The 26,323-nt window shown below is 45.9% G+C and overlaps 1 protein-coding gene across 2 annotated transcripts in view; it reads left to right on the top strand.

The window, feature by feature from the left end:
• MATN2 (matrilin 2) overlaps nucleotides 1-26,323 on the top strand; it is a 140,333-nt gene that overhangs the window by 111,324 nt on the left and 2,686 nt on the right. Inside the window, exons 9-17 of one of the 2 annotated variants that reach the window (XM_004431194.3) lie at nucleotides 958-1,080; nucleotides 1,325-1,447; nucleotides 14,048-14,170; nucleotides 15,457-15,579; nucleotides 17,660-17,782; nucleotides 21,409-21,822; nucleotides 24,488-24,640; nucleotides 25,695-25,766; nucleotides 26,164-26,241. In XM_004431194.3, coding sequence (XP_004431251.2) covers nucleotides 958-1,080; nucleotides 1,325-1,447; nucleotides 14,048-14,170; nucleotides 15,457-15,579; nucleotides 17,660-17,782; nucleotides 21,409-21,822; nucleotides 24,488-24,640; nucleotides 25,695-25,766; nucleotides 26,164-26,241 — 1,332 coding nt within the window. Of the gene's footprint in view, nucleotides 1-957; nucleotides 1,081-1,324; nucleotides 1,448-14,047; nucleotides 14,171-15,456; nucleotides 15,580-17,659; nucleotides 17,783-21,408; nucleotides 21,823-24,487; nucleotides 24,641-25,694; nucleotides 25,767-26,106; nucleotides 26,242-26,323 lie in introns of both variants that reach the window. The other variant, XM_004431193.3, reaches the window with a different exon arrangement.

Raw genomic sequence — 26,323 nt, 5'->3', positions numbered from 1 at the left:
CAAGCCATTTCTTCCTAGGAGTCCCCAGAGAAAGCCATGGTATCCTGTTCCCCTAGCGGGCTCAGGGAGCCCCAGGCCGTAATGACAGCAAGCCCTTGTGTGGGGCTCCCTCACTTTATCCTCACAACAGCTTTTGAGGCATCTCTAGTCTTATCCCTATTTAAAGATGGGGAAACTGTGGCACAAAAAGGTTAAGTCACTTTCCCGGGGTCACATGACTGGTAAATGTTGGAACCAGGATATGAATACAGGCCTTTGGCTCCTGAGATCCTACAAGTGTTTGCAGTAGGCACATCTGCCGGTGGAATGTTCCAGAGGACACCAGTCCCAGGTCCTGCAGGAGTCAAAGAGGCCCACTTGATGGCCCGGCACAAGGCCTCCGGTGTCTCTCTAGTCTCTGGGGGTGCATTTTCTCCATCAAGGAAATCTGGGAGGCAGCCTGCAGGGCTGTCTGTGGGAGCCATTCGCCACAGCTGTGTGTTCACTGCGGGGCCAGCTGTGCAGCGCTCGCGGGCCAGGATCGGCCACACATGCAGGCCCTGGCTTTGGTTTGTTTTCTGAATCTGGGTGTCCTGGTTACGGGGGATAAAAACACTTTTTACTTTTCATTTTCAGATATAAATGAAACTATGCAATTCTTTCCCAGCAACACTTATTAATAATAAGCATTCAGTAAGTGATTACTGTATGCTAGCTGCTGTTCTGAGGGCTTTATGTCTGTTTATCAACTCCTCCACTTCTCAACACATTCCTTTAAGAAAGCAACCCTCAGCACCTTCCACAGTGCTCCCTCCCGAAGACGTTTTTTTTTTTAGTGATTTTATTTTATTATTATTTTTTAATGTTCCAATAAAACTTTCTTTTTTTTTATTGAGGAGGTTTTGTTTTCTAATCCCCCCTTCCTGGTGGGCATTGCCTCCTCTGGTTACTTTATGTTTTCGTGTGTGACAAACGCAGGGGTGGATCACTGCGCGGAGCAGGACCATGGCTGTGAGCAGCTGTGTCTGAACACGGAGGAGTCCTTCGTCTGCCAGTGCTCCGAAGGCTTCCTCATCAACGAGGACCTCAAGACCTGCTCCCGTGAGTGCCCCTCCGTGCTTCTCTTACAGGGAAAAGGTTTGCAACAGGAGTGAAAAACGTGCTGACTGCAGAGGACGGCAGGTTGCGGTCCCCTCCGTCCTCTGCTCCAGGGAGATCATGGGGCTGTCCACTGGGGACCGCATGCCTTCCCTGGGCGGGGGATAAGAATGACGGTCACTCGGGCCCCATCATCGGCAGCCCAGAGGCCTCGCTGACGACCTCCCCTGGCTGTTGGGTTTTGCAGGGGCGGATTATTGCTTGCTGAGCGACCATGGTTGCGAATACTCCTGTGTCAACACCGACAGATCCTTCGCCTGTCAGTGTCCCGAGGGACACATGCTCCGCAGTGATGGGAAGACTTGTGCCAGTGAGTGTCCTGAGGTCCGGCGACAAGCGGGACTTGGCCCAGGCATCCATGGGTGGGGTACAGTAACTGACGGTACCATGCGCATGCGTCTGCTCTCCGGGTTTCACTGGGCGGTGTGAATGTGCCTTGAGGCCTCTCAGTGATTTCAGCCCTGGTGCTGCTCCCCCTGCCCCTAGCTTCCTTCCCCCACTCGGAGACAGCTTTTTCCTATTTCTACAGTCTGCCTTGCAGTCATTTTGAAGCTGGACAGAGCCTACTTCCTGGCTCTCTATTCTCTACCCCTAATCTGGCAGAAAGTGGTAGCCAGCCTGCATTGCACAAGAATAATAATAATGGGGTCCCCTTACTGACTGCTGATTTCAGGCCGAGTACTGTGCTAAGCACACATATTCTCGCATTCTGGCAACCCTGTGGAATCCCTATTTTGCGACGAGGAAGTTGCAGCTCAGATTAAGTCAAGAGCCTAAGGTTACCAGCTATTAAGTGGTGAGGTCAGACTCTGCTCCGTGTGACTCCAAAGTCAGTTCTGGGAGGAGGGGAGGCTCCTGAGAAACCTTTCCTCCCCCATCCCGAAATCTGGCAGCAGATGGAGAAGTTGGCAGGGATGTTTCCTGGGTACATATTTCCTTGCAGCCGGTCCCAACTCCTGTGTCCATTAATTTAAAAAAAAAAAAAAAAAAGCTCCCAGACCTCCCTCTCTCCTTCACTCAGGGATGCTGTGTTTTCTGCCCTGCAGTCCTATTTCCAAATGGACAAAGACTTAAAAAATAGTCATTTTGAGAGAAGGGATCAGAAATGGAGGAAATGGACTAGAATTTACGTACCTCATCCAGCTGATCTTTCTGGTTATAGGGCCAAGTCCCTGACCCCTGATACAATTGTGGTCACAACCTAATTTATCCACTTTTTTATGTTGTCCATTCATGTGGGCAGGTGAGCTGACTGCACAGCTGGGCGTGCCTCTCTAACTATATGGCCAGTGAGAAAATGTTTTGCTAGTTTGGGGTAGATTCTTGAGTCTTGGCAAATGGGTTATCCATTTTATGGCTTGCATGTGGCTGCCTGCCCAGCTGCCTCCTGGACTGCTGCTCCAGCCAGCACAGGGACGGTCTGGGCATTGGGGTGCAGAGAGAGGATGGCTGTGTCAAATTGCATCTACGTTTGACTGCATGCCAAAGCCAGATGCACAGTTTTTTATTGGTTTATTTTCATTCTTCATCATCTTAGATTATTCATGCCCTTCTTTTGTCCTCCCCATTACTGTCATAATCAAGAGCTGACTACATGGTGGTTGCAGGACTTCTAGGAATGTCTCATGCGCTTCCAAACTAATGCTGCCCCTTCTCCTTACAATTGCATGCCCCCTCTCCCTCCCTCCCTAGGTCCACATGTGGGTTATGCCACTGATACTTTTTTTTTTTTTTGGTGAGGAGGATTGGCCATGAGCTAACATCTGTACCAGTCTTCCTCTATTTTGTATATGGGACGCCTCCACAGCACGGCTTGATGAGCAGTGTATAGGTCCATGCCCAGGATCAAAACACTCAACCCCAGGCCACCAAAGTGGAGTGCGTGTACTCAACCACTACGCCACCAGGGCGGCCCCCACTGACACTTTTAAATGTCACCCGTTTTCTTATTTATAGTGTTTATAATGGTACAGCGACATCATCCATATGAGTAGATGATCAACAATGCAATTAGAAGCGAATTTTGATAAGTATATATTTATATATGGTTGTGTCTATATGAAAACTCATGAGATGATCAGATGGGTTAGAATTATCCTCGGGAATGGTGGTACATAAGACCCACCAGCAGATACATATGCCTTGAGCTATTCCCCTAATTGAGGACTTTCTGTCTGTTCCAGGATGATTCAGTCTGGCTGCCCTGTCCTGTAACAATGGGCTATGTTTTCAGTGTGGCCATAGTTAACCGGGGGTTGGGATGTATGTTTCCCAGCTCTATGCCAGATGACAAAGAGCCTTGTGACATGACTGCACCTTTTTTTGTGTGTGTGTGAGGAAGATTAGCCCTGAGCTAACATCCGCTGCCAATCCTTCTCTTTTTGCTGAGGGAGATTGGCCCTGGGCTAACATCCGTGCCCATCTTCCTCTACTTTATATGGGATGCTGCACAGCATGGCTTGACAAGCGGTGCATCGGTCTGCGCCTGGGATCCGAGCCTGCAAACCCCGGGCTGCCGCAGCGGAGCGTGCGCACTTAACCGCTGAGCCACCGGGCCAGCCCCGATGACTACACCTTTTTAGTAAAGCCTGCTGGGCTTTGGATGCGGAGCCAGCTGGGGTTCAGCCAGCCCTGGCCCTGCAGATAAGGGTGTCCTTGGCCCTTCATAAAGGCAGCCTCCACTTAGGGTCTTGATAGCAAGTGGCCTGAAGAACCTTTCACTCACTTTCCAGAGGGTTCTCTGATATATGCAGAGCAGGCCCAGGTTCCCAGGGCCCGGGAACGAAGTGGACACTTACCCCCATACCCCTGCAGGCACCAGGGGCTCTCTGGCCTCTAGGGTGAAGCCCATCATTTCTTCCTCTTGGCCCCCTGGCCCCCAAGTTGTGATTACCCAGATTCTCCCCAGGAGCTTTCCTTGCCTTGGGGGGTTGATGCCCAGACTAGGGAGTGAGGTGGGGAGGAAATGAGTAGTCTCTTCTATGAGCTGCAGCTGAGAGGCCTCCTCCTCTCTCTAGCTCCTGGCAATTTCCCTGAGATAGACCTGGTACAAGGGCATCCCAGCACCAGGAAAGACTCCACCGGCTAGACGTGCACAGAACACACAGCCCACTGGCCTGCCGGCTCCTGGAGATCAGAGACCAGGTCTTATTTGGAGTCTGAGTTCCCAGGCCTGGCCCATGGAGATGCTCAATGAAGTTTAATGAGTGAGAGAGTGAATGGTCAGAGACCACCTGTCTGTTTATCCTGTGGCACCTGGCACAGGGTCCATTCCCTGCTCAGTAATCTTCAGTGGCTTTCTACCATCTCCCCAAATAAATTTCCAGTTGCGCTCCTTGATTTGGCAGTGTTGGAGAACCCCTTCCTCCAGCTCTTGAGCCCCACCCCATGTCTTCCCTGCTCCCTCCAGTTCTTCAGGAGGGTGAGTCCCCCTATTCTCTGAGAAAGCCCTGTATCTCCAGCCCATCCTGTTTCCACTTAGGGCAACCTCCCTATTCCACCTCTGCTGGTGGAAACCCATTCCATGGCCAACATCATGCCCCATGGGGAGCTTCCTGCCCTCCCTGCCTGCTGGGAGCTCCTCTGCTCCGCCACCTGCAGGCTTGGTCAGGACCTCTCCACAGTGTTCTCCTGAGCCAGCCTCACCCTGTGGCTATCTGTGCACCGATCTGAGAAACAGTGTGGCAGAGTAGAAAGAATACTGAACTAAGAGCCCAAAGGTTGGGTTTAAATCTTGTAGCTTCCACCCTGGGCAAAGGAATTGACCCTCTCTGGATCTGATTGCACATCTGGAAACTGGGAATGGTCATTCTGCCTCTCTCTCAGGGTTGCCATGTGACACAGGGAGAGACAGTCATCGAAGTGCTGTAGGAACTTGTAAATTGCCACAAACCCCTAAGGTACTCTCATTATGGTCTTACCTCCCGCAGGCAGACTGCCGCACACTGAGGAGAGAGCTGAGGTAGGGCCCGGACTTGTTGCCAGGAGACTCACCTTCCAGAGCCAGCCCTGATCCCTTTGGAAGGGCCCTAGAGATAGGCCACCCTGGGAGGTGTCAGACTCAGGAGCCCAAGGGCTGCCCTAGGGAGCCTCCCTTCTTCTGGCAAGTGGAGGGTGCTGACAGGATCTGAGCCACAAGCCATGGAGCCCTGGGAATCCTGGCCCTGAGGGGCCACTGCAGGTGGGTCTGCAAAGGCCTGTCCAGGACTGATGCCCCAGCTGGACTTCAAAGGGTGCAAGCAGCCTTGAGCAAGGCGAAGGGAGTGTTGTAGTCTGCTCAGGCAGCCTTAACAAAGTACCATGGGCTGGGTGGCTTAAAGAACAGAAATTTAGGGCCGGCCCTGTGGCTTAGCGGTTAAGTGCGTGCTCTCTGATGCTGGCGGCCCGGGTTCGGATCCCGGGCACACACCGACGCACCGCTTCTCCGGCTACGCTGAGGCCACGTCCCACATACGGCAACTAGAAAGCTGTGCAACTATGACATACAACTATCTACTGGGGCTTTGGGGTGAAAATAAATAAATAAATCTTTAAAAAAAAAAAAAAAAAGAACAGAAATTTATTTTCTCACAGTTCTGGAGGCTAGAGGTCTGAGATCAAGGTGCCTGCATGGTCAGACTCTGGTGAGAACCCTTCTCTTGGCTTGCAGACTGCTGCCTTCTTACTGTGTCCTCACATGGCAGAGAAAGAACAAGTTCTCTGGTATCTCCTCTCATAAGGGCAATAATCCCATCATGGGGGCCCCACCCTCATGACCTCATCTAAATCTCATCACTTCCCAAAGGCTCTATCTCAAAATACCATCACATTGGGGGTTAGAACTTCAACATATGAATTTGTGTTTGGGGGGCCACACAGTTCAGTCCATAGTGGGGAGTGAGGGGAGAAGACCACCTTCACCCTCGTGTACTCACATTATAGTCTTGATGGATCAGAAGGAAGCTTAGAGATCTTCCCTTTCTTTTGTGGGAAACAGGCACAGGGAGGAAACTGGAGCCCCAAGCTGGCCTTAGGGTCAGTGGTAGGACCGGGACTGGAACCCACGTCCCCTGATTCAGGATCTCTTTCTCAGAGAGAGATGCCCTCTAAGAGTACGTCTCCGCTCAGCTGCTTCTCGGTTTGTCTGAGCAAAAGCCTATACAGAGTTAGCCAACATTGGCTGCTCCTAGTTTTATTATAAGAAAAGCCAGAAACCAGTGTAATTCCATCTCTTGGCCTTGGTTACCCTCTTGGCAGGCGGCCACTGTGGCTTTTTCCCTTTGGGGTTGAGGTTGGTTTTTAATAACCTCCTACGTGGAGCCCGAGATACAGGATTGCTGCTTGTCATTGCCACAGAGGTGCAAGTCCGTAGAACACATTACCCCATGATTGCTGCACCACAGACATATGTGACTCACCAGATGTGGAATCCAGATGTGGGGATACAGTCTGTATCAGCGTGTGGGACTGCTAAACGTGGGCCCTAAAAACCTGCGCTATGTCCTGAAACTTGTAGTCATCCTGATCACAAATTGCAGACCCCATTCATGACGAGGGTTTAATTAAATGTGTGGACCTGCCCCTTAAGTATGAAAGGAAGAGGATCCTTCTTTTAGAGGGAAAATGTCTTCTTCCTGCATCCTGAGGTTTCTCATAAGTCCTCTCATCCGTTTCATTGAAGTGGTGGTTCCCAGTCAAGTCTGTCCTCACTCTCGTCTCCGGATTTGAGTCTGGGTAGCTCCTTAAGCTCTTGGTCCATTCATTCTCACTCTCCGCAAGTATTTACCCTGCACCTGTGGTGTGCTGGGCAGCCCTGGGGTTGATGCAGGTTCAGTTTCTGCCCTGACAGAGTTTCAAGTTTCTCAGGAAAGAAAGATATTAAAGACATATCATCCATTAAGTGTGATGAGAGTTGTGATGTGGGAAGAAGAGGGGCTGCAGGAGCACCTCGTCTAGAGAAGGTCTCCTGAGAAAGAGATGTTTGATCTCACGCCTAGAGACTGATGGAGTAAGCTAGCCAGAGATGGAGGTGTTGTGGACTGAATGTTTGTATCCTCCCAAAATTCATATGTTGAAATTCTAACCCCCAAAGATGATGGTGTTAGGGGGTAGAGCCTTTGGGAAGTGATTAGGTCATGAGCGTGGAGCCCTCGTGAATGAGATTAGTGCCCTTAGAAAAGAGATCCCAGGGGCTGGCCTGTGGCACAGTGGTTAAGTTTGTGCACTCTGCTTTGGCAGCCTAGGGTTCGCAGGTTCAGTTCCCTGGGTGCAGACCTACACGCCGCTCATCAAGCGATGCTATGGCGGCATCCCACAAACCAAAAATGGAGGAAGATTGGCACAGATGTTAGCTCAGGGACAATCTTTCTCAAGCAAAAAGAGGAAGATTGGCAATAGATGTTAGCCCAGGGCCTGTCTTCCTCACCAAAAAAAAAAATGAACCAAAAAAAAAAAGACCCCACAGAGCTTGCTAGTTCCCTCCACCATGTGAGGATACAAGGAGAAGTCTGCGACCCAGAAGAAGGCCCTCACTTGACCATGCTGGCACCCTGATCTCAGACTTCCAGACTTCAGAACTGTGAGCAATAAATTTCTGCTGTTTATAGGCCACCCAGTCTGCAGTATTTGGCAGACTGAACAGACTAAGACAGAGGAGGAAGAGCTTTGCAGGCATAGGAAACAGCACGTTTCCCTGAAGCCCAGGGTCCAGAGAGTGCACTGAAGGAAGTTGAGTGTACTGAGTGTTGAGTGTGAAAGGGAGACGGGTGAAAGATGAGCCTGGAGAAGCAGCTGGCACAGATCACTTACAGCCTTTAGAGTTACATTAAACCATTTGGAGGCCTGGCCTCCCTTGAGGAAACTATTTTGGTTTGTCTTCTGAGAATTGACCAGCCTGTCTGAGTAGACTCTGCTGGGCTAGGATGGCCACTGGGTGTGCAGCTGAACCAGGGAACACCAAGGTGATAGATTTGTGATCTAATTGCACCTCTGCCCGCAGCACAGCTGACACAGTTCACCTCTGCAGATTAAGGGACCTTGGGAAAGTCACTCCCCCTCTCTAGCCATCAGTTTCCTCAACTCTAAAATGAAGTTGGACCAGTTCGTCTCCAGGGTCCCTTCTAGCCCAAAAATATGGAGAGTGCCTGGCACAGAGGAAGTGCCCCATGAATACTTGCTGATGATTGAACTCCTCGCTGGGTGCCCACCATTCTCCTCCAGGCTGAAGTTACCCCCTGATAGTGAGTCAGGGATGGTGGCTCTCTTTGCCCGTTAGGGAACTACTGAGGTCCTTTCCTAGAGGGGAGTATCTCTGGCTCTGGGGAGAAGCTGACTCCAAGTTGGTTGAATAGGAAGCAGCTAGAGCCTGTGGTCAGGAAGTTAACTACAGTACACCTTTGGCATTCTCTAATTTACCATGCATGGTTCTTTAATTTATGTGTGACCCAGAATGTCCCTGACATGCAGGAACTGGACATTGTGCTGAACAAATATGAATTATGCACTCTGCAAGGCTGGTGGGTGGGCGAGAGTGAGGAGCCCAACTGACCACCAGCACCCACACCTGTCGGGTTCTCATTTTAAAACATCTGCACAAAAACCCTGGGAGGTGGAGCTGGTTACCCACGATTTTCAGAGTAGAAAACTGAGGAAGTTTTTCCTTTTACTCAACAGGTATTTACTGGGGGCCTGTTGTGTGCCAGTGTTAAGTGCTGGGAGATACAGGCAAGAGGGGCAGATACGGTCTGTGGTCTCCTGGAGGTGAGAGCCCATGAGCATAGCCAATGAGGAGGCCGGCACCAATCCAGACCAAGCACATAACTAACTGTTCAGTGGCAATGTGGTACTGCCAGAGGGGGCAGACGCCTGGTGCTTTGAAGCCCTGTGCCAGGAGGTCCAGGAAGATATCTGGAGGTGGTGGAGGAGGAAGGAGAGCCAGAGGAAGGGCGGTGCAAAGCCCTGTGGTTGGAGGGCTCCTGGCTGGGTACTGAGGTACTTTGAAAGTACTCAGAGCTGGGGGAGAGCGCACGAGATGAGGCTGTTGGCGGGTCCTGCGAACTTTGCTAAGGATTCCGTGTCTCATCTGAAGGCTCAGGAAGCACTAAAGGATCTCAGGCAGAGGGAGAGAGTGATGTGAGCTGATTCACATTTTATTTTATTTTATTTTATTTTATTATTTTATTTTATTTTTTTGTGAGGAAGATCAGCCTTGAGCTAACATCTGCCAGTCCTCCTCTTTTTGCTGAGGAAGACTGGCCCTGGGCTGACATCCGTGCCCATCTTCCTCCACTTTATATGGGACGCCACCACAGCATAGCCTGACAAACCGTGCGTCAGTGCGCGCCCGGGATCTGAACCGGCAAACCCTGGGCTGCCGCAGCAGAGTGCGCGCACTTAACCGCTTGCACCACTGGGCGGGCCCGATTTGCATTTTAGAAAGTGTACTCAGGGCCGGCCCCTTGGCTTAGCAGTTAAGTGCGCGCATTCTGCTGCTGGTGGCCCGGGTTGGGATCCGGGGCGTGCACTGACGCACTGCTTCTCTGGCCGTGCTGAGGCCACATCCCACATACAGCAACTAGAAGGATGTGCAGCTATGACATACAACTATCTACTGGGGCTTTGGGGAAGGGGAAAAAAAAAAAAGTGTACTCAGTCTGCGTTGGGGAGGATGGACTGGATGGGGTGAAAGTGGGTGTGTGGAGACCAGTTAGTAGATGATGCAACAGCCCAAGAGAAAGATGATGGCATTTGGTTCATGATGGTGGAGGCGCAGAATAATCTGGAAACTTGGGAAGGTCTCTGAACATAAGGTCTGGGTCCATCGCCAGCATCTCACCCCTGGTAGTTTATTGGAATCATCTGTGGGGCTTTTAAAACATCCAGAAGCCCAGGCAGGGCCCTAGACTCCCTGAGACAGAAGCTGAAACAAAGACTATCTTACATTGATTGATATAACCTCTTTGGAGGACAATTTGGAAATATTTATCAGCTTTTAAATGTTCATATCCTTTAACTAGGCAATTCCGCTTCTGGATGTTTATTTTTCAGATATGTGTTCACACTGTGTACAAAACTACATGCACAAGAACATCCACTGAAATCACGTCTGTAACAGTAAAAGACTAAGAGCTACCTAAATGCCCATCCACTAAGAGACTGGCTAAATGAACTATGGTGCAGCCTTTAAAAATAGTGATGTAGGGTGTCAAAGGTGAGAGAAAGGCATACTTTTAACTGTAAATCCTTTACTTCCCATAAGAATTAATTTTTGTTGAAATTTTATTTTGAGAATAGTTAGAGGTTTGCACAGTTCAAAAATCAAAGCAATACTAAAAGACGTTAAGAAGTTTTGCTCCCACTCTTGCCCTCTCATCGTGTTCCCTGTGTCCACCTCGTATTAGTTACTGTGGTGGTAGCCAGCCTCCAAGATGGCCGCCTGTGACCCCATCTCCTGGTCTTCACACACTTGTGTAGTCCCCTCCTTCACTTTTGGTCTATGCGACCAACAGTGTATGGCAAGAATGTTGGTATGTCACTTCTCAAGTTATAAAAGACACTGTGGCTGCCATCTTGGGTGCTCTCTCACTTCTTGGATCACTCACTCTGGGGGGAAGCCATGTTGTGAGCAGCCCTGTGGAGAGGCCCACATGGGAGGAACTGAAGCCTCTGGCCAAAAGCCAGCAAGGAGCTGAGACCTGCCAATAAATACATGACTGAGCTCAAAAGCGGATCCTCCAGCTTCAATCAGCCTTGACATCACTGCAGCCCCAGCTGACAGCTTGACTGTGGTATCATGAGACCCTGAGCCAGAGCCACCCAGCTAAGCCACTCCTGGGTTCCTGACCCTCAGAAACTGTATGAGATGATAAACGTTGTTTTAAGCTGCTAAGTTTTGGGATAACTTGTTACATAGCAACAGATAGCTAATATACCATTTTTATTAGTTTATTATTTATCCCTCGTGTTTCTTTATGTGAATAAAAGCAAATGCAAATATATATTTTTATTTCCTCTCCTTTCTCACATACACAAAAACTAGTGTACTGTATACCCCATTCTATGCCGTTTTTTTCACCCAATGATATTCCTTGGAGATTTCACATCATTACATAGAGAACTTCCTCATTCTTTTTACAGCTGCCTAATGTTTTGTTGTGTGGAGTATTTATTCAGCAAGTCTCCTGTTGCTTGGGTGGTTTCCCACTTTTCATTATTACAAATGATGCTGCAGTGAATAACATGAAAGTATATCCCTTCATACGGTGCAAGGGTATCTGTAGGAGAGCATTCCAGAAGTGAAGTTGCTGGGTCAAAGGTACATTTTGCAACTTTGGTAGATATTGCCAGATCCCCTCCATAGGCGAAGTATGCCCTTTAATATGTTTGAATCTTGAATCATTTGCCTGTTTTGCCTTTAAAAAATATCTCTGCAGATGATTCCGATGCTCATCTGAGGTTGAGAACTCACCACTGCTCCACTCTCTCTTGATCAGATGCTCTGAGGGGATGAGAAGGGGAAAGGTTAAAACCAAAACTCTCCACATGCTTTTAATGCAGTCACTCAACAAAATTTCCAAACAGCTGCTAATTCGAAAGCCCAGGGGAGCTCTGAAACTGGGCTGGGAGCTCTGGGAGTAGTCTGTAGCCAAGGGTGAAGACAGCTCCCTGTGGACAGTGGCTTCGGGCTCAGCAGGCTCCTGACACAGGGAAGCAGTGCCCGTGTGCCCGGTGCAGGCTCAGGCCACCATGGCTTGGGAAAACCTGGGCGCCAGTGGCCCTTCAGGGTCTGTGCGGGAAGACTAAACCACTCTTCAGAATGACAGTCTGAGCTGGAGCTTAGAGAACAGGACAGAGGGTTGTGCTCAGGGGCGTCTGTCGGGGTTATGGCTTGACAAGGCTGGCCTGAAAGAGTCGTAGCTATTTTATTAGGTTGGAAAATGGAGTATTCTTAATATAAATTTGTGGTGGGAAAAAAATGCTGATCTCCACAGCCAGCCAGCTGTCTGTATTATGGATCACTCAATTGTATTTCCACTCAGCACTACGTGAGGAAATACCCCAAGCCATCAGGAAATGTTCTGCATTAATAGTGAATCTAGATTGTGCCCAGAGAAGTAAGTCATGTTCACAGCAAACAGGAGGGTCCAACTCTGCTTTGACGCTCTTCTGCGGTTATAATTTCAGCTAACATAACGCTTTCCCATTGTTCAAAGATTTTGGCAGCCCTTCTGCCCAAAGGAAGACAAGAAAAATTCCCTTCATGTTTGAAAGCTTACTCTAGAATATGGCAGTGCAGCGTAGTTGGGGAAAACATGGGATTTATTGTCAGAAGATTACATTTTTAGTCTAGTGCTATCACTTATTAGCAATTGATCTTGGCAAGCCATTAACCTTCCCAAACCTTAGTTTCCCTAGCTGGTAACTGAGAATAACAACGGCTGCCTTAACCCGAAGGGTAGTTCTCAGGACTCCCCTCCGAAAAGAAACACTGCAAAAATGCCTTAGAAAAAAGTGTGCGGTCTGTGCCTGATTATAAAAGTGATTATGCACTTTGGAGCCTTTATTTAGTAACTTCAATGCATGTCCATTGTAGAAATTCTACTCAATCTGAAATAATTGAGTTGACTCTCAGAAATGTGTATGGTTCTTATAAAAAGTCACTTCCCACCTCTCCTCAATATCAAGCTTTTAAAATATCAGCCTGGTTTTCACAGGTTCACAAACCTGCTCCCACAGAAGCTGCCCCAGCCCTGTGGACGGCAATGCCATTCTTCAGTTGCTCAGTTCAGCAACCTCGGAGTCATCCGTGACTCTTCTGTCGTATCCATATGAAGATGGACTCTTCATATCAACCCATCAGCAAATCTACCTTCACAATACAGCCACATTCTGACCACTTTTCCCCAACCTGGTCTGGGCCACCAGGATCATTGCAGTAGGTTTCTTCTAGCTCTTCATGCCCCATCCTTACCCACACCCCATTCTGTGCACAGTGGCCCTTTTAAAATAAAGTCACATCATGTCAATCCACTGCTCAAAATCCCCCAGTGACCCCTTCTCACTCAGATCCAACCACTGCCTGTGCGTCCCCCCGTGTGGTCTGTTCCTGATCATCTCCTGCCAGGCTGTGGTTGCTTGGGTCACACTGGTATCCTTGCCTTTCCTGAAACATGCCAAGCATGTTCCTACCCCTGCAGTCTGCAAATTCTTTTTTAGGGGTGGTGTTCTTTCCCAAATCCTCCACACACACTCGTCTCTTCTGGGCTCTGTGCAGTGTTACCTTATCTGAGTGCAGCATGTAAAAATGACAAGCCCTCCCCACGCCCAACCCAGCAGGCACTTGCTATCCCCCTTACCCTGCTTTTTCTCCACAGCACTTTCCCCATCTGACATATATATGTTTTTCTGTTGATAACCTTCTCCCCCTTCCCTTCCATCCCTGCTGCCAAATGTAAGCTTCACAAAAGCAGAAGCTTTGTTTTATTATCATTATATCCCCAGAGCCTAGAACAGTGCCTGACTCATAGAGTAGGGACTTGTGAAATATTTGTTGACTGAATGAACAAATAAATGAATGGATTACCTAAGTGTGACACATATATGCATACCTAGTAGACATGTGGATAAGTTGATATTACAGTTATATGATAACCAATGAAGTTGAACTTATCTTCTACTATTTATAGGCCATTTATATCTCTCCTTTTGTAAGTTGTCTTTTTGTATCTTTTGTTCATTTTTTCTATGGAGATGATGATCTTGTTTTATGTGCTCTTTATTAATAATTTTTGCTCATATACTTTCTATTTTGAAATGTGCACTGTGGGATAAGGTACCACTTTAAAGTGTCTGAAATGTCTTTTAAGATTGAATAAGTCTCTAATGTATGAATCGTTTCTTACTTCTGTTTCTCTGATTCTAATTGGATTCTCAGAATTGGACTCTTGTGCTTTGGGGGACCATGGTTGTGAACATTCATGTGTAAGCAGTGAAGACTCTTTTGTGTGCCGATGCTTTGAAGGGTATATACTCCGTGAAGATGGGAAAACCTGCAGAAGTAAGTTTTTGTTGGGGTCACATTACTGGGTCTGACCTCTGCGTGAAATCCACCAACCCAATCTTTGTATAAATCAGTTACTCTCAAAAGCCAGTGCCACATGACCACAAAATGTAATGTGAGATCTTGGATGGGATCCTGGATCAGAAAAACAATATTTGGTAAAAACTAAGGAAATGTAAATAAACTATGGACTTTAGTTGATAATAATGTATAAGTATTGGTCCATTAATTGTAACAAATGTATCACACTAATGTAAGATGTTATAGGGGAAACTCGGTATGGGGGTTTATGGGAACTCTCTGTACTGTCTACTCAGTTTTTCTGTAAATCTAAAACTGTCCTAAAAAATAAAATCTAATAAAAAGAAAACAAACAAATGGACAAATGAAAAAAGTCAATGCCAGAGCTACAACTGAAGTTACTCATTTGTGCCCTGTAACATAGAAACAGTGGTTTAGCAAGATTCCCTAATAGAAAGATGTCCAGTCTGAAATCCAAGATTCTATCAGCTTCTAGCTCTGCCATTCATTAGCTAGGCAAGGTGCTTCACTTCTCTGAGCCTCTGTTTATTTACCTTTAATAATATTGTTGGTGTTGTTTCTGGTAGCACAAATCCCTCTTAGAGACCACCTTATGATGAGGCCATTTTTACGTCTTAGAAAGCAAAGCCTCTTAGATGGGGCCAAGACACTTCTCTGTATAATCAAAGGAGAGTGTGTAGCCCTGAGTAAATGATTTCCATCCCTATCAATCATCTTTTTGTCAAGCTTGTCAAAGCACTTTACAAAAAGCTACTCATGTTGACACATTTGAAGAAAAGATGGGTAACTGGAATAGTTACTCTCAGTTTTCAGACAGGAAAGCTAAGTCTCCAAGAGGTTAAGTGATTCTCCCAAGTCATGTAATACGTCAGGGACAAAGCCAAAATTAGATTACAGTGCCGCTAGTCTAAATTGAAGTTTAATCTTCTAAGTAATTATACCAACAGTGTTTCCTGTCTGATATCAGAACTATGTCTGCAGAAAGCTGACGATGGGTTGCATTTTTATGAGACACTGAAGTAGGTGCTGGTGGCCGATGGTGGTGATGATAGTGAGGAAGTTTGACGAGTTAGCCCAAATTAGAGCAGCTGAACTTCAACCTCAATTTTACCTTCCTCCCATGGATCACTGAGCTCCAGTGGCTGTGGGGTCCAGTGGCTGAGATGGATGGATCCTCTGACGTGAAGCCCGGGGAAAATTGACGTTAGTGAAATTGTTTTAACTTGCTCTGCTGTCCCCAGGGAAAGATGTCTGTCAAGCAGTAGACCATGGCTGCGAACACATTTGTGTGAACAGTGATGACTCGTACATCTGCAAGTGCTTGGAGGGATTCCGGCTCACCGAGGATGGGAAACGCTGCAGAAGTAAGTAGCCTCAAGGTAGAGATGAACTCTTCCATCTCCGGGACTCGGACAGTTGTATAACTTAATTTCATCTTTAAAATCTTCCTTTACAACCAATGTCACAATTTTAAGTTCCTGCCTTGGGTGCTCTGAAGTGTTTTGCTAGTGATCAGTACAGTAGACCCTTAGTTCGTAGAAATTTCTCAGTCAAGGTCCTGAGTTGTCGGGCTCTTTGCTTCTTTTCATTTTCTCTCAGCTGTTGGCCCTCTCCACAATAGTTGTGTGGATGCCCAGAGCCTGGCACAGTCATTGGACTGAATTAGAATCTCTGCCAGCAATCACTATGAGGATCAAAGGATAATTATAGTGCTCTTTCTTCTTGGAAGACCTGATAAGTAAGGGTAGAGGGTGGGAGAGGGACTGAAGGGATTTTCTGTAGGTTTTATTTATCCATTCCCTCTATTATTTGCTTAGAACAGATTCTGAGAGTTTACTTAGAAGGTGTATTAGTTAGGGTTCTCCAGAGAAACAGAACTAATAGAATGTGTATGTGTGTGTATGTATGTATATATATATGTATATGTGTGTGTGTACATATATGTGTGTGTGTGTGTATGGGGGGGTAGGGGAAGAGAATGATTATTGGGGTTGGCAAGTCTGGTATCTGCAGGGTAGGCCAGCAGGCTGGAGACCCAGGGAAGAGCTGATATTGCAGCTCTAATCCAAAGGCAGTCTGGAAGCAGAAGTCTCTCTTCCTTGGGGGAATTCAGTCTTTTTTTCTCTTAAAGCCCTCAAGTGCTTGGATGAGGCCCACCAACATTATGGAGGATAATCTGCTTTACTCAAAATGTGCTTACTTAACTGTTAATCTCACCTAAAAAAATATATTCACAGCAACATCTAGACTGCTGTTTAACCAAACAGCTGGGCACCATAGCCTAGCCAAGGTGAAACAAAACATTAACCATCACAGCACCCAAAGGAAGAGAGAGTCAGGGACCCATGAGCTCAGTGAGGTGTGGGCATGAGAATAGCACAAGGCAGGGATTTTTCTCCACTGTGAGGTTCTGAGCTGTTAATCCCTACTTTTGGGGGTTTGACACTGTCTACTTGCTTTGTGACATTCTGCTCCTTTGGGCAGGATGGCCCTTTTTTAGTTAAGACAAAATAAATTCATTTGCTTTTGAGGTTAACTTGGGGGAATTTCCTCACAGACTCCTTTGAGATAGCTGGGGGGCCCTCCATATGTCAACAAAGCTGGGTTGGGTGGAATTCACTGTCTTCATTCTTCCACCAGGAAGAGGGGCTCCTACTTTTAGTGGAACAACCAACTCCTGGGATGCTCATGGACCCTGGCCTAACTCTGCAGGGCTCCCTGCACGATGCTACGTCTTGCCTTCACACTACGCTGTCCCTTCTGTGGAGACCATGTCTGCAATTCTGCCGTTTAGTCTGCCTGAGTCATTTGTTCATGCTCTCATTTCTATAAATGCCAGTGTACACACATACACCATTTATTCATTCTGCACATTTATTGCTCAGTAAATTGAGCTGTTGTACACAAGGCACAACTACTGCCTCTAGAATCTGATCGCTAAATCAAATCCCACCACTCCCACTTCCTAGAGGGATCTGCAGTACACCCATTCCAATTTTGGAGGAAGCTTCTTCTTTTAGGGAGCTAATGACAGAAAAGAACCATAGGCTTTCATGACACAGAGGAGGAGGGACTCAGGAGACATCATCGCTCAGCTGTGTCATCAACTTGCTGCATGACCTTGGGCAATGCTGTGGAACTTTTTGAGTTTCTTCATTTATATATTGGATCTAATTATCCTTGCTCTTCCTCTCACACAATGTTGTGAAGATTAAAGGGCTGTAATTACTTTGAAGAGTTTGAAGTACCTTGCACATGAGAAATGTTCATTAGACAATTAAAACCTGGAGTGTTTGGGGGGGCCACCCTGGTGGCATAGTGGTTAAATTCACGCACTCCACTTCGGCAGCCTGGGTTCGCAGCTGTGATCTGTCCTGACATAACTATTCAATCCAGCTCATTTCTACACTGATGTGGTTGCTCAACTCCCTACATTTTCCTCAGGGAAGGATGTCTGCAAATCGACCCACCACGGCTGCGAACACATTTGTGTTAATCGTGGCAGTTCCTACATCTGCAAGTGCTCAGAGGGATTTATTCTAGCTGAGGACGGAAGACGGTGCAAGAGTAAGTGATTAGAACTTGGCTTTCTGCTTTAATTTGACTTGGGAGCAATTACCTTTTGGAGTATTTTCCGGAAATGAATCCCTGACCTCTGCTTCTACCATAAATATAAATGTGTATGCATGAATTCAAATAGGGAAGAGAGAGCTTAACTACAGCACTTTTGGTTTTAGTTGACAGTAAATTCACTATCACTAAAAGGCTAGAGTGATCTTAGCTAAATAAGAATATCTGGAATGAGGGAGGGTAGACTTGTGCTCTGCTCTGTGCTGGAGAATTACATTCAATTTTGGGCATTGCACTTTAGGAAGAGAGAGATGGATCAAAAAATCTTGGGAGAATTATTTTATAATCTAGGAGTAGAAAACACCTCTCTAAACATGACATGAAACATAAAAGCCATAAAAGAAAAAAAGGGAAAGTGTGTAGTAAGAGATTAATGCTATGATATATTTTTTTCCTGTTATCAGAGAGCAAAAAATTTGATGATTCCTTGGGCTGGCCCGATAGCGCAAGCAGTTAAGTGTGTGCACTCTGCTGTGGCAGCCCGGGGTTCGCCGGTTTGGATCCCGGGCGCACACCGACGCACTGCTTGGCAAGCCATGCTGTGGCGGCGTCCCATAAAAGTGGAGGGAGATGGGCACGGATGTTAGCCCAGGGCCAGTCTCCCTCAGCAAAAGAAAGAGGAGGATTGGCAGATGTTAGCATAGTGCTAATCTTCCTCACACACAAAAAAAAAATTTGATGATTCCTTATGTTGGCTAAAGGTACATTGTAATAGGCAATTATAAATTTCTCACTAGGTGTCTGAATTGGTACAACCTTTAGGGGGGCAATTTGGCAATGTTTTAAATGGAATTCCACTTCTAGGAGTTTATCCTACCGATGCATGTGTTCACAAAAACATATGTATACAAGGATGTTTTATGCAGCATTATTTGTTGCAGCAAAAAAATTGAAATTGACAACAAGGTAAATGTCTATCATAAGAGGCTGATTAGATAAATCATGGTGCAGCTATATGATAGAATAGTACACAGCTGTGGAAAACAATGAAGCAGCTCTAGATGTATCCCCAAGATATTTTAGGTAAAAAAGCATGGTGCTGAATGGTTTCCATAGTATGTTACCGTTGATGTATTTTGCAAAAGGCTCCCTCTAACATACATTTTCTCTCGATATAGATATATAGGTATATATAGATATAGATACACACACATCCTTTGTAATGTTTGAACTTTGTTCCATGTGCATGTGTTATTTTAAAAAAAATTTTAAAGAAAAAAGAGAAACAAGATTTAGAAAACACGTGAGGAAGTTCAGTACGATGTCAAATGAAATGTAAAAGAAGAAACTGTGGATCTTTGTAGAAAAAAAGATTTGAGGTACCATTCAGATACCAAAGTATCAGTCACCTCATTCATGATTTATATGACTCCTCCCCCTGAGGGAGAGAAAGGACATGGGGGAGAAGCTACAGCTCAGTAGGAGGACAAAGACACTTTTTCTCAGGGAAGCTGTATGATTGATTAGTTAAGATCATGAGCTTCGGACTGGACAGACCTGGATTTGAGCCCCTGTTCATACACTTGTGTGACCTTCCAGAAATTATTTAATTCTCTTGAGTCTTAGTTTCTTCATCTATAACATGAGGATAATATCTCACAGAATCGTCATAAATGAGATCATGTATTTAAAGGTGCTTAGCCCACTGCCAACACATTGGGCTTGACATTTGTCAGTGGCTCGACAAATGATAGCTATGTAATCAACAGCAGAGCTGTCCACAGATGGGGCTTCAGAGGGGAGGTGACGAGTTCCTCAGCAGGAGAGGTGTTCAGGCCCAGCCTGAATGGTACTGGTAGGGAGGTCGTAAAGATGTCAGCAACAGGAGGCCTGCACTAGAAGACCTTTAAAGGTCTTGGCCCACCCTGAAATTCTGGAACTCTGAAAATTAAGTTCTGAAAGCAAATTAAGTTCCATTCCAGTCTCATTGACTTAACTACCAAAAGAAAATGCCCAAGGAGAGTTGGAGTGACCCTCCTGCAAACAAGGAGCCAGCAAGGGGGGCTGTCCTTCCTGAGTCTGAACACAAAAGTCTGACACTCCTTGCCCTCATGTTCCTCCACTCTGGCTAGCATTCTTGTTACCTGGAGAAGTCTTCTGTGCCCCTCTGTGTGGGGAGGCTGCAAGTACTGGATTTGTTTTGTAAGAAAAGAGTGTATGGGGAAGAGGAGAAAACAGACTCAATGCTGGAAAGTTATTCCAGTATTTCGGAAATCTGCTGGAGAGCCACGTGCATACTGCCTGCGAGTCTTTTTTTGGTTGATTCAAGAACAGGCTATGAATATAAATGAAGCTCTGAACAGGCCTTTTCCTCTTTCACTAATAAAGGATCAATAGTTTGAGTAATGAGGACAAGCACTTAATGGAGAAAGAGAAGAACCCAACCCCCTAACACACACTCACACACGTTAGCATGTTATTCAGGCCAGGCATAGAAATAATTTTCCTTGTGTGTGTCTTTCACTTGCTTGTATTGTTGTATTCACTTTCAAAGACTAGACAGCTGCTTGATATATAAAGGAGGACGCTATATTGCATACTGTAGACTGTTTGGAATGAGATCATCCATTTGGGATCTGTAAATTTTTCTTATGTGGCCCTAAATAACAAAAAATCTCTCCATACTTAGATTAAGTATTTGCATAAAGCTTTTACTGTCAACCATCTGAGTTGCCAGAAGAGCTTCCATGTAGATAAATTATTCACAATAATTCATTTTTAAGCTTTAATTTTATGCTACCCAATGGACACCACCTCCTTCATTTATTCTGTCAACAGGCATTTATTGAACACCTATTGTGTGCCAGGTATTGGGGGTACAGAAATGAATGAGACATGGTCCTTGCTGAGGAGGAACTGCAGCCTCGAGGAGGACTGACTCTTAATCAAATAGCTGTTGTACAGTGTGGAGAACTGCACAGAGAACACTGGACTAGAAGCAAGTTGGCGTCAGGGATTTTGCCGTGGTCACTTGCAATCCTGCTGCGCCTAGAGCCTTGCACGAAGCAGGTGCTCAAAAAGCAAATTTTTGTTGAATAAATGAGTAGTGTTAGGAGCACGCAGAGAGTAACTAATACAAGCTGGGTTACCAGGAAAGCTCCCTGGAAGAAGTGATGGCTGAGCTGAATTTTAGGAATTTCCTTCTCTGTTGTCTGTGGGAATGCCGGCACTGGGGTGATGCCACCCTCCTGGAGTAAAATTATAGGAATCTTTTGGGTGCTGTCAGACCCTTCAGTGTACTCTACACACAGTCCCTCCCAGGCCTGTCAGTGACCCAGGGTACAGCGTAGACCTGCGTTCCAATTTGTACCTCTGCTGTGTGTTTTTGCTTGTGAAAAATACTATTTTTATCAATTTGACAAGCCACATATAAAAGCAAATGTGAAGATTGTTGTTGCTCGTGACTCTCCCAACACCTTCTATCTGCCCTGTGTATTATCTAAAGAACAAAGGTGGTTCTCCAAAGTAGTTATGCCTCCAATTGGAGCATAATTTTCTTCTACTCTTGCGCATAAATTATTTTTTATCATTTAACTACTTCAACTTTCCTTTTGTTTCTGTAGGATGTACTGAAGGCCCAATTGACCTGGTCTTTGTGATCGATGGATCCAAGAGCCTTGGAGAAGAGAATTTTGAGATCGTGAAGCAGTTTGTCACTGGAATTATAGATTCCTTGGCCATTTCCCCCAAAACTGCTCGAGTGGGGCTGCTCCAGTATTCCACGCAGGTCCGCACAGAATTTACCCTGAGAAACTTCGGCTCTGCCAAAGACATGAAAAAAGCCGTGGCCCACATGAAATACATGGGCAAGGGCTCTATGACTGGGCTGGCCCTGAGACACATGTTTGAGAGAAGTTTTACCCAAGTAGAAGGGGCCAGGCCTCTCTCTGCACGGGTGCCCAGAGTGGCCATCGTGTTCACAGACGGACGGGCTCAGGATGACGTCTCCGAGTGGGCCAGTAAAGCCAAGGCCAATGGTAATATGCGATGGAGGTGTGGTTTACACCACTCAGGGTTCAGGTTTCTTAAACTCACTCAGTGGTCATAGCTGGCCATACCAGTGAGATTTTTGTGAGCATACAGAAAGGCTTCCTGTCAACCGCTGTTATATACCTCTGCTAAACTGTCACCTAGAGGCCTTAAAGGGACCCCACAGGAGTTAGAGTCAGGAAGGATGCGAAAGGCAGATTGCTGACTGGGCGGTTAGGCTACACACAGACCACACCTGACTAATCACCTACCGTGATTTACTAGCTGGTGTGTGACCTCAGTGAAGAGAGTCAACCTTGCACGTTCTGTTTTAACCACAGATAAATACACAACAGTTCCCAAACACTGGTCTGGTTGCTCTAGAATCACCTAAAGAGTTTGGTAAAAATAGATTCCTGGTGGGAGGAACTTCTACTGATACCTTTTTCAAACCAGTGCTTTAGTCAAACACTGAAAGTGCAATAGCCTTAGGATAGTGAATACTCCTGTGTTTGCAGGAGGCAAATTTAGCTTTTTTTTTTTTTTTTTTTTGTGGGGAAGATCAGCCCTGAGCTAACATCTGATGCCAATCCTCCTCTGTTTTGCTGAGGAAGATTGGCCCTGGGCTAACATCCGTGCCCATCTTCCTCTACTTTATATAGGACGCCGCCACAGCATGGCTTATCAAGCGATGCGTCAGTGCGCACCTGGGATCCAAACGTGCGAACCCTGGGGCCACCGAAGCGGAGTGCACGCACTTAACCCCTGTGCCACCGGGCCAGCCCCAAATTTAGCTTTTGAGAAAATCAGAATATTAGAATAGATTATGACTCTAAGCTCTTGTTGCTCAGTAAAGCCCAGCCTCTTCTAGGAGGTTTTTCTGACCCCAGGTGTAATGCAGGGAGGGATTTGAGGGTCCTTTAGTTGTGTATAGATGTAAAGTGTGGCAGAGGAGTATGGCCCTTGGAAACGGAAACCCAGAACCTAGGATGGTTATTAGAGACAGCTTAAGGAGAGTGTCTGGATTCCTTGGGTGATGAGAAAACTGAGGTTGTGAAGCAGTTTTCTTGAAAGCCACGTTATTTAAGAACTTGTGTGCCCACTGCTTTCACAGGTCCTGTCAGGGGAAACGGGGTATGCACAGACCTGTGCTTTATTCAAGACTTTATGGACCCAGTGCCTGGATCAGGCCTGGCCTGTAGTATGTGTGACTAATACTTGCTGAGTGAATGAACAAAGAAGTGAAAGTGCTAGCAATCCCATGAGTGAATTCTGTTCCTCCCCACAGAAAGGGTGGTTCACAGCAACATTCAGTCACTCTTTGTGAAGGAGGCCATTTTATTGATATTGCTTACTTCACTATTCACTCCTTTCTCCTAGCCCAGTAGAGTAGTAGCTGCAAAAAGTGTCCTGCCCTGAGTCATCTGGGTGGATTGTAAGACTGGCTGCTCACACCCAGGTCCTCTGCTTCTAGACTAGCTTGCTAGAGCTCATGTCAAACCCATGGGCCCCTATAGCCTGCATTCTTAAAATGTCTTGGGGAAAGCATCTTGTCTCCCAAGACAGTGGTTAGCCCTTTTATTTGTCTCACTGAGACCAATCTACCCTACCTTTCCCCCACTCAGATTTCCACCAATCACCTAAACGCAGGTGGTAAGAGAAACATGTTTATTTGGTTCTTCAATCAACAAGATTTATCTGAAGTGACATCCTCTAGTGAATTTAATTACTCCTATGCATAGCTAACACAATCTTAAAATAGTAGTTATCCTTTTTAGGAAGTTGTGCATAATGTCACTGAGCTCCCAGACAAATATGCTGAACTTGGCTACTGACCTTACACAGACTGGGGGCAAGGCATAACTCTTGTTCCTTGGCTTGAAGAGCCACTTGTTTGTGTATTTTTAAAATATCTAGTCTAATGAATTACCCAGAATAAGATATCAGTGCTGAAAAATGTTGAAAACCAAGCAGAACTTCAGTTCTTATTGTGTTTTACTTTCAAATGAAGAGTACATCGAGGAAGGGAGTCTAATGACTAATTTTGTATAGAAAAGCTTTTGGAGCAATCTCATATCCCTTTTGAAATCTAAGGTTGATACCTGGGTTTGTTCTTTTTTCTGACTTTGGGGGTTTCCAGTGGTCTGCAGATTCTCTGTTTCAGCTTAGTACCTCCTCACAAGGCTTTGTCTTCCCAAGAGGAGTGGACAGAATGCAGCTTCACCCGGCCCCAGGTCACTTAAAGTTCCTACCCTGTACCTCTGAGATGTAGAAACTAGGTTATAAGGTCATAAATTGATTCACTTCTTAGAATTCTCCTAGAAGAGATTCCCATTTGTTAGACATTAACATAGTGTTCTCTTCTGTTTTATCTACAAGGCTAACTCAGGGAAAAGTTGAAGATTTGTTAAATGACCTTGCCCAGAGCTGAGCAACAGTTTGGTGGTCTAGCTCCCCAACCTCTCCTAGATGCCTCACCTTCCTTTCTCTTGGATCCCTCTCTTTTGTTCATAGGGCCAAAATAAAAATAGTGGAAAAATAAAGGGAGGTTGACATGGACCGCTCAGATCGCACCACTTAATATCTATCTGGCTTTGGGTGCAGTACACACAACTTCCAGACCCTGGGAACACAACTCTAACTACCTTGTTCTTAATTTGCCCTGCACCTTAGGTATAACTATGTATGCTGTTGGGGTAGGAAAAGCTATTGAGGAAGAACTACAAGAGATTGCCTCTGAGCCCACAGACAAGCATCTCTTCTACGCAGAAGACTTCAGCACAATGGGCGAGATCAATGAAAAACTAAAGAAAGGCATATGTGAAGGTACTACAGCTTACGTCTAGGAGAGATCTTAGCAAACAGGGCAGCATGAACCCTTGAATGAGAAATTCTCAACCCATTTCTTCAAAATGCTCAAAAAAGTACCTCTCTGGTATGCAGGGCCAGCGATGCCTAGAAATACTAAGCACAAAAAGTGGAATAGGGGAGAGAGAAGACAAAAGTAACAGCTAACACTGCTTGAGCGCCTGCCCTGTGCCGAGCAGTGTGGTAAGTGTTTTGACACACCAGCATACTTATCCTCACAAAAACCCTATAGAAGTGATCATTTAACTAAGAAACGACCATTAGATAAATCAGGAGAGCTGATGCGCAATTTCAGGATATGCCTGGAATCGGAGTGGAAAAGGATGGTAGTCACGTCCACCCCACTGCTGAAAATTTAACGAATGCCTTCCTGCGTGGTTCTGTTTATAGAACATTAGACTGCCCCTGAGAATTTAGATTTTGTTATGTACAGGAGCTCTCTGTGCTTTTGTCCAGTTCACTCATTGTGCCAGGTATGCTAACATAGAGCAGTTCTGTTCATTTTCCCTTTTACTCATGTCCCAGGTTCAGTCACCAATAAAATCCCAGTCTAAGTGATGTGTCTTACTCCTCTGAAGGAAAGAACAATGAGATGAAGGGGAACCAAGAAGGGAAGGCCTTTCAGCTTTCTAAAGCGAGTAGATAAGGTTTTGTCTCTAGGCTGTTTCATTCAAGTTGAAATGCCTTAAGTGGAACTGCTGTCACTACAACTTACTCCTTGGACAACTTTAACTTTTTTTCCCACCCTACGTTCTTGACATGACATTTTTGGGGGCGTTCCTAAGTAAGACGCACTTTAGTGGTCCAGACTTCTCTTACTACAGAAAACTGCCCAGAGTGGTCTTGGATTATCTTGGTAACCAACTGTTTTTTGAATCTGTGGTGTTACTAAGTAAAACCGAAATACCCTGGGTTACAGCAGGTAGGTAAAGAGTTGGTCTGGGACCAGTTTCCTAGAGAACACATGATGCATGCAGACAACTGTCACTCCTTTTGTTCTTTTTCCTCTCAGCTCTGGAAGACTCTGATGGAAGTCAGGACTCCCCAGCAGGGGAACTGCCAAAGAGGGTCCACCAGCCAACAGGTAAATTTTAAAAAGCAGTGTTTTCAGAACCTTTGGTGGATGCTTCCACAACGGCATCCCCCCAGACAAAAGTTGTAAAGAAGTAAAAGTAAGTAAGATTTGAATCCTGTTAATTATGGCTTTTCTTCCCCTCACTCATATAGGAAATATTTACCCTACACTTTAAGCCATATTTGGTAATAGCCTCTCTGCTGACAGTCTTTTTGCCACAGTATGTCCCAAAGTAAAGCTGTGTGCCCCATGCTAGGAATACCAAGTACCTTACTCTGACAGCTGATGGCTGTTTCATAACCACAACCATGTTAAGCAGGTTTGACTTCAATTTTCTTTCTCCTTACAGAATCTGAGCCAGTCACCATAAATATCCAAGACCTACTTTCCTGTTCTAATTTTGCAGTGCAACACAGATATCTGTTTGAAGAAAACAATCTTTCACGGTCTACACAAAAACTTTTTCATTCAACAAAATCTTCAGGTAATTCCAAGTAGAATATCACTATAAGGTAACTTGCCAACAAGTTTGCTTGCCAACAAACTGAGCTTAAAGGGGGAAAGGA

Source organism: Ceratotherium simum, chromosome 23 (assembly GCF_057802395.1).
Source record: "Ceratotherium simum simum isolate JZ-2026a chromosome 23, ASM5780239v1, whole genome shotgun sequence".
NCBI classification, from domain to species: domain Eukaryota; kingdom Metazoa; phylum Chordata; class Mammalia; order Perissodactyla; family Rhinocerotidae; genus Ceratotherium; species Ceratotherium simum.
The sequence above is the reverse complement of the archived record's forward strand: the minus strand, read 5'-3'. Positions and strand labels throughout refer to the sequence as shown.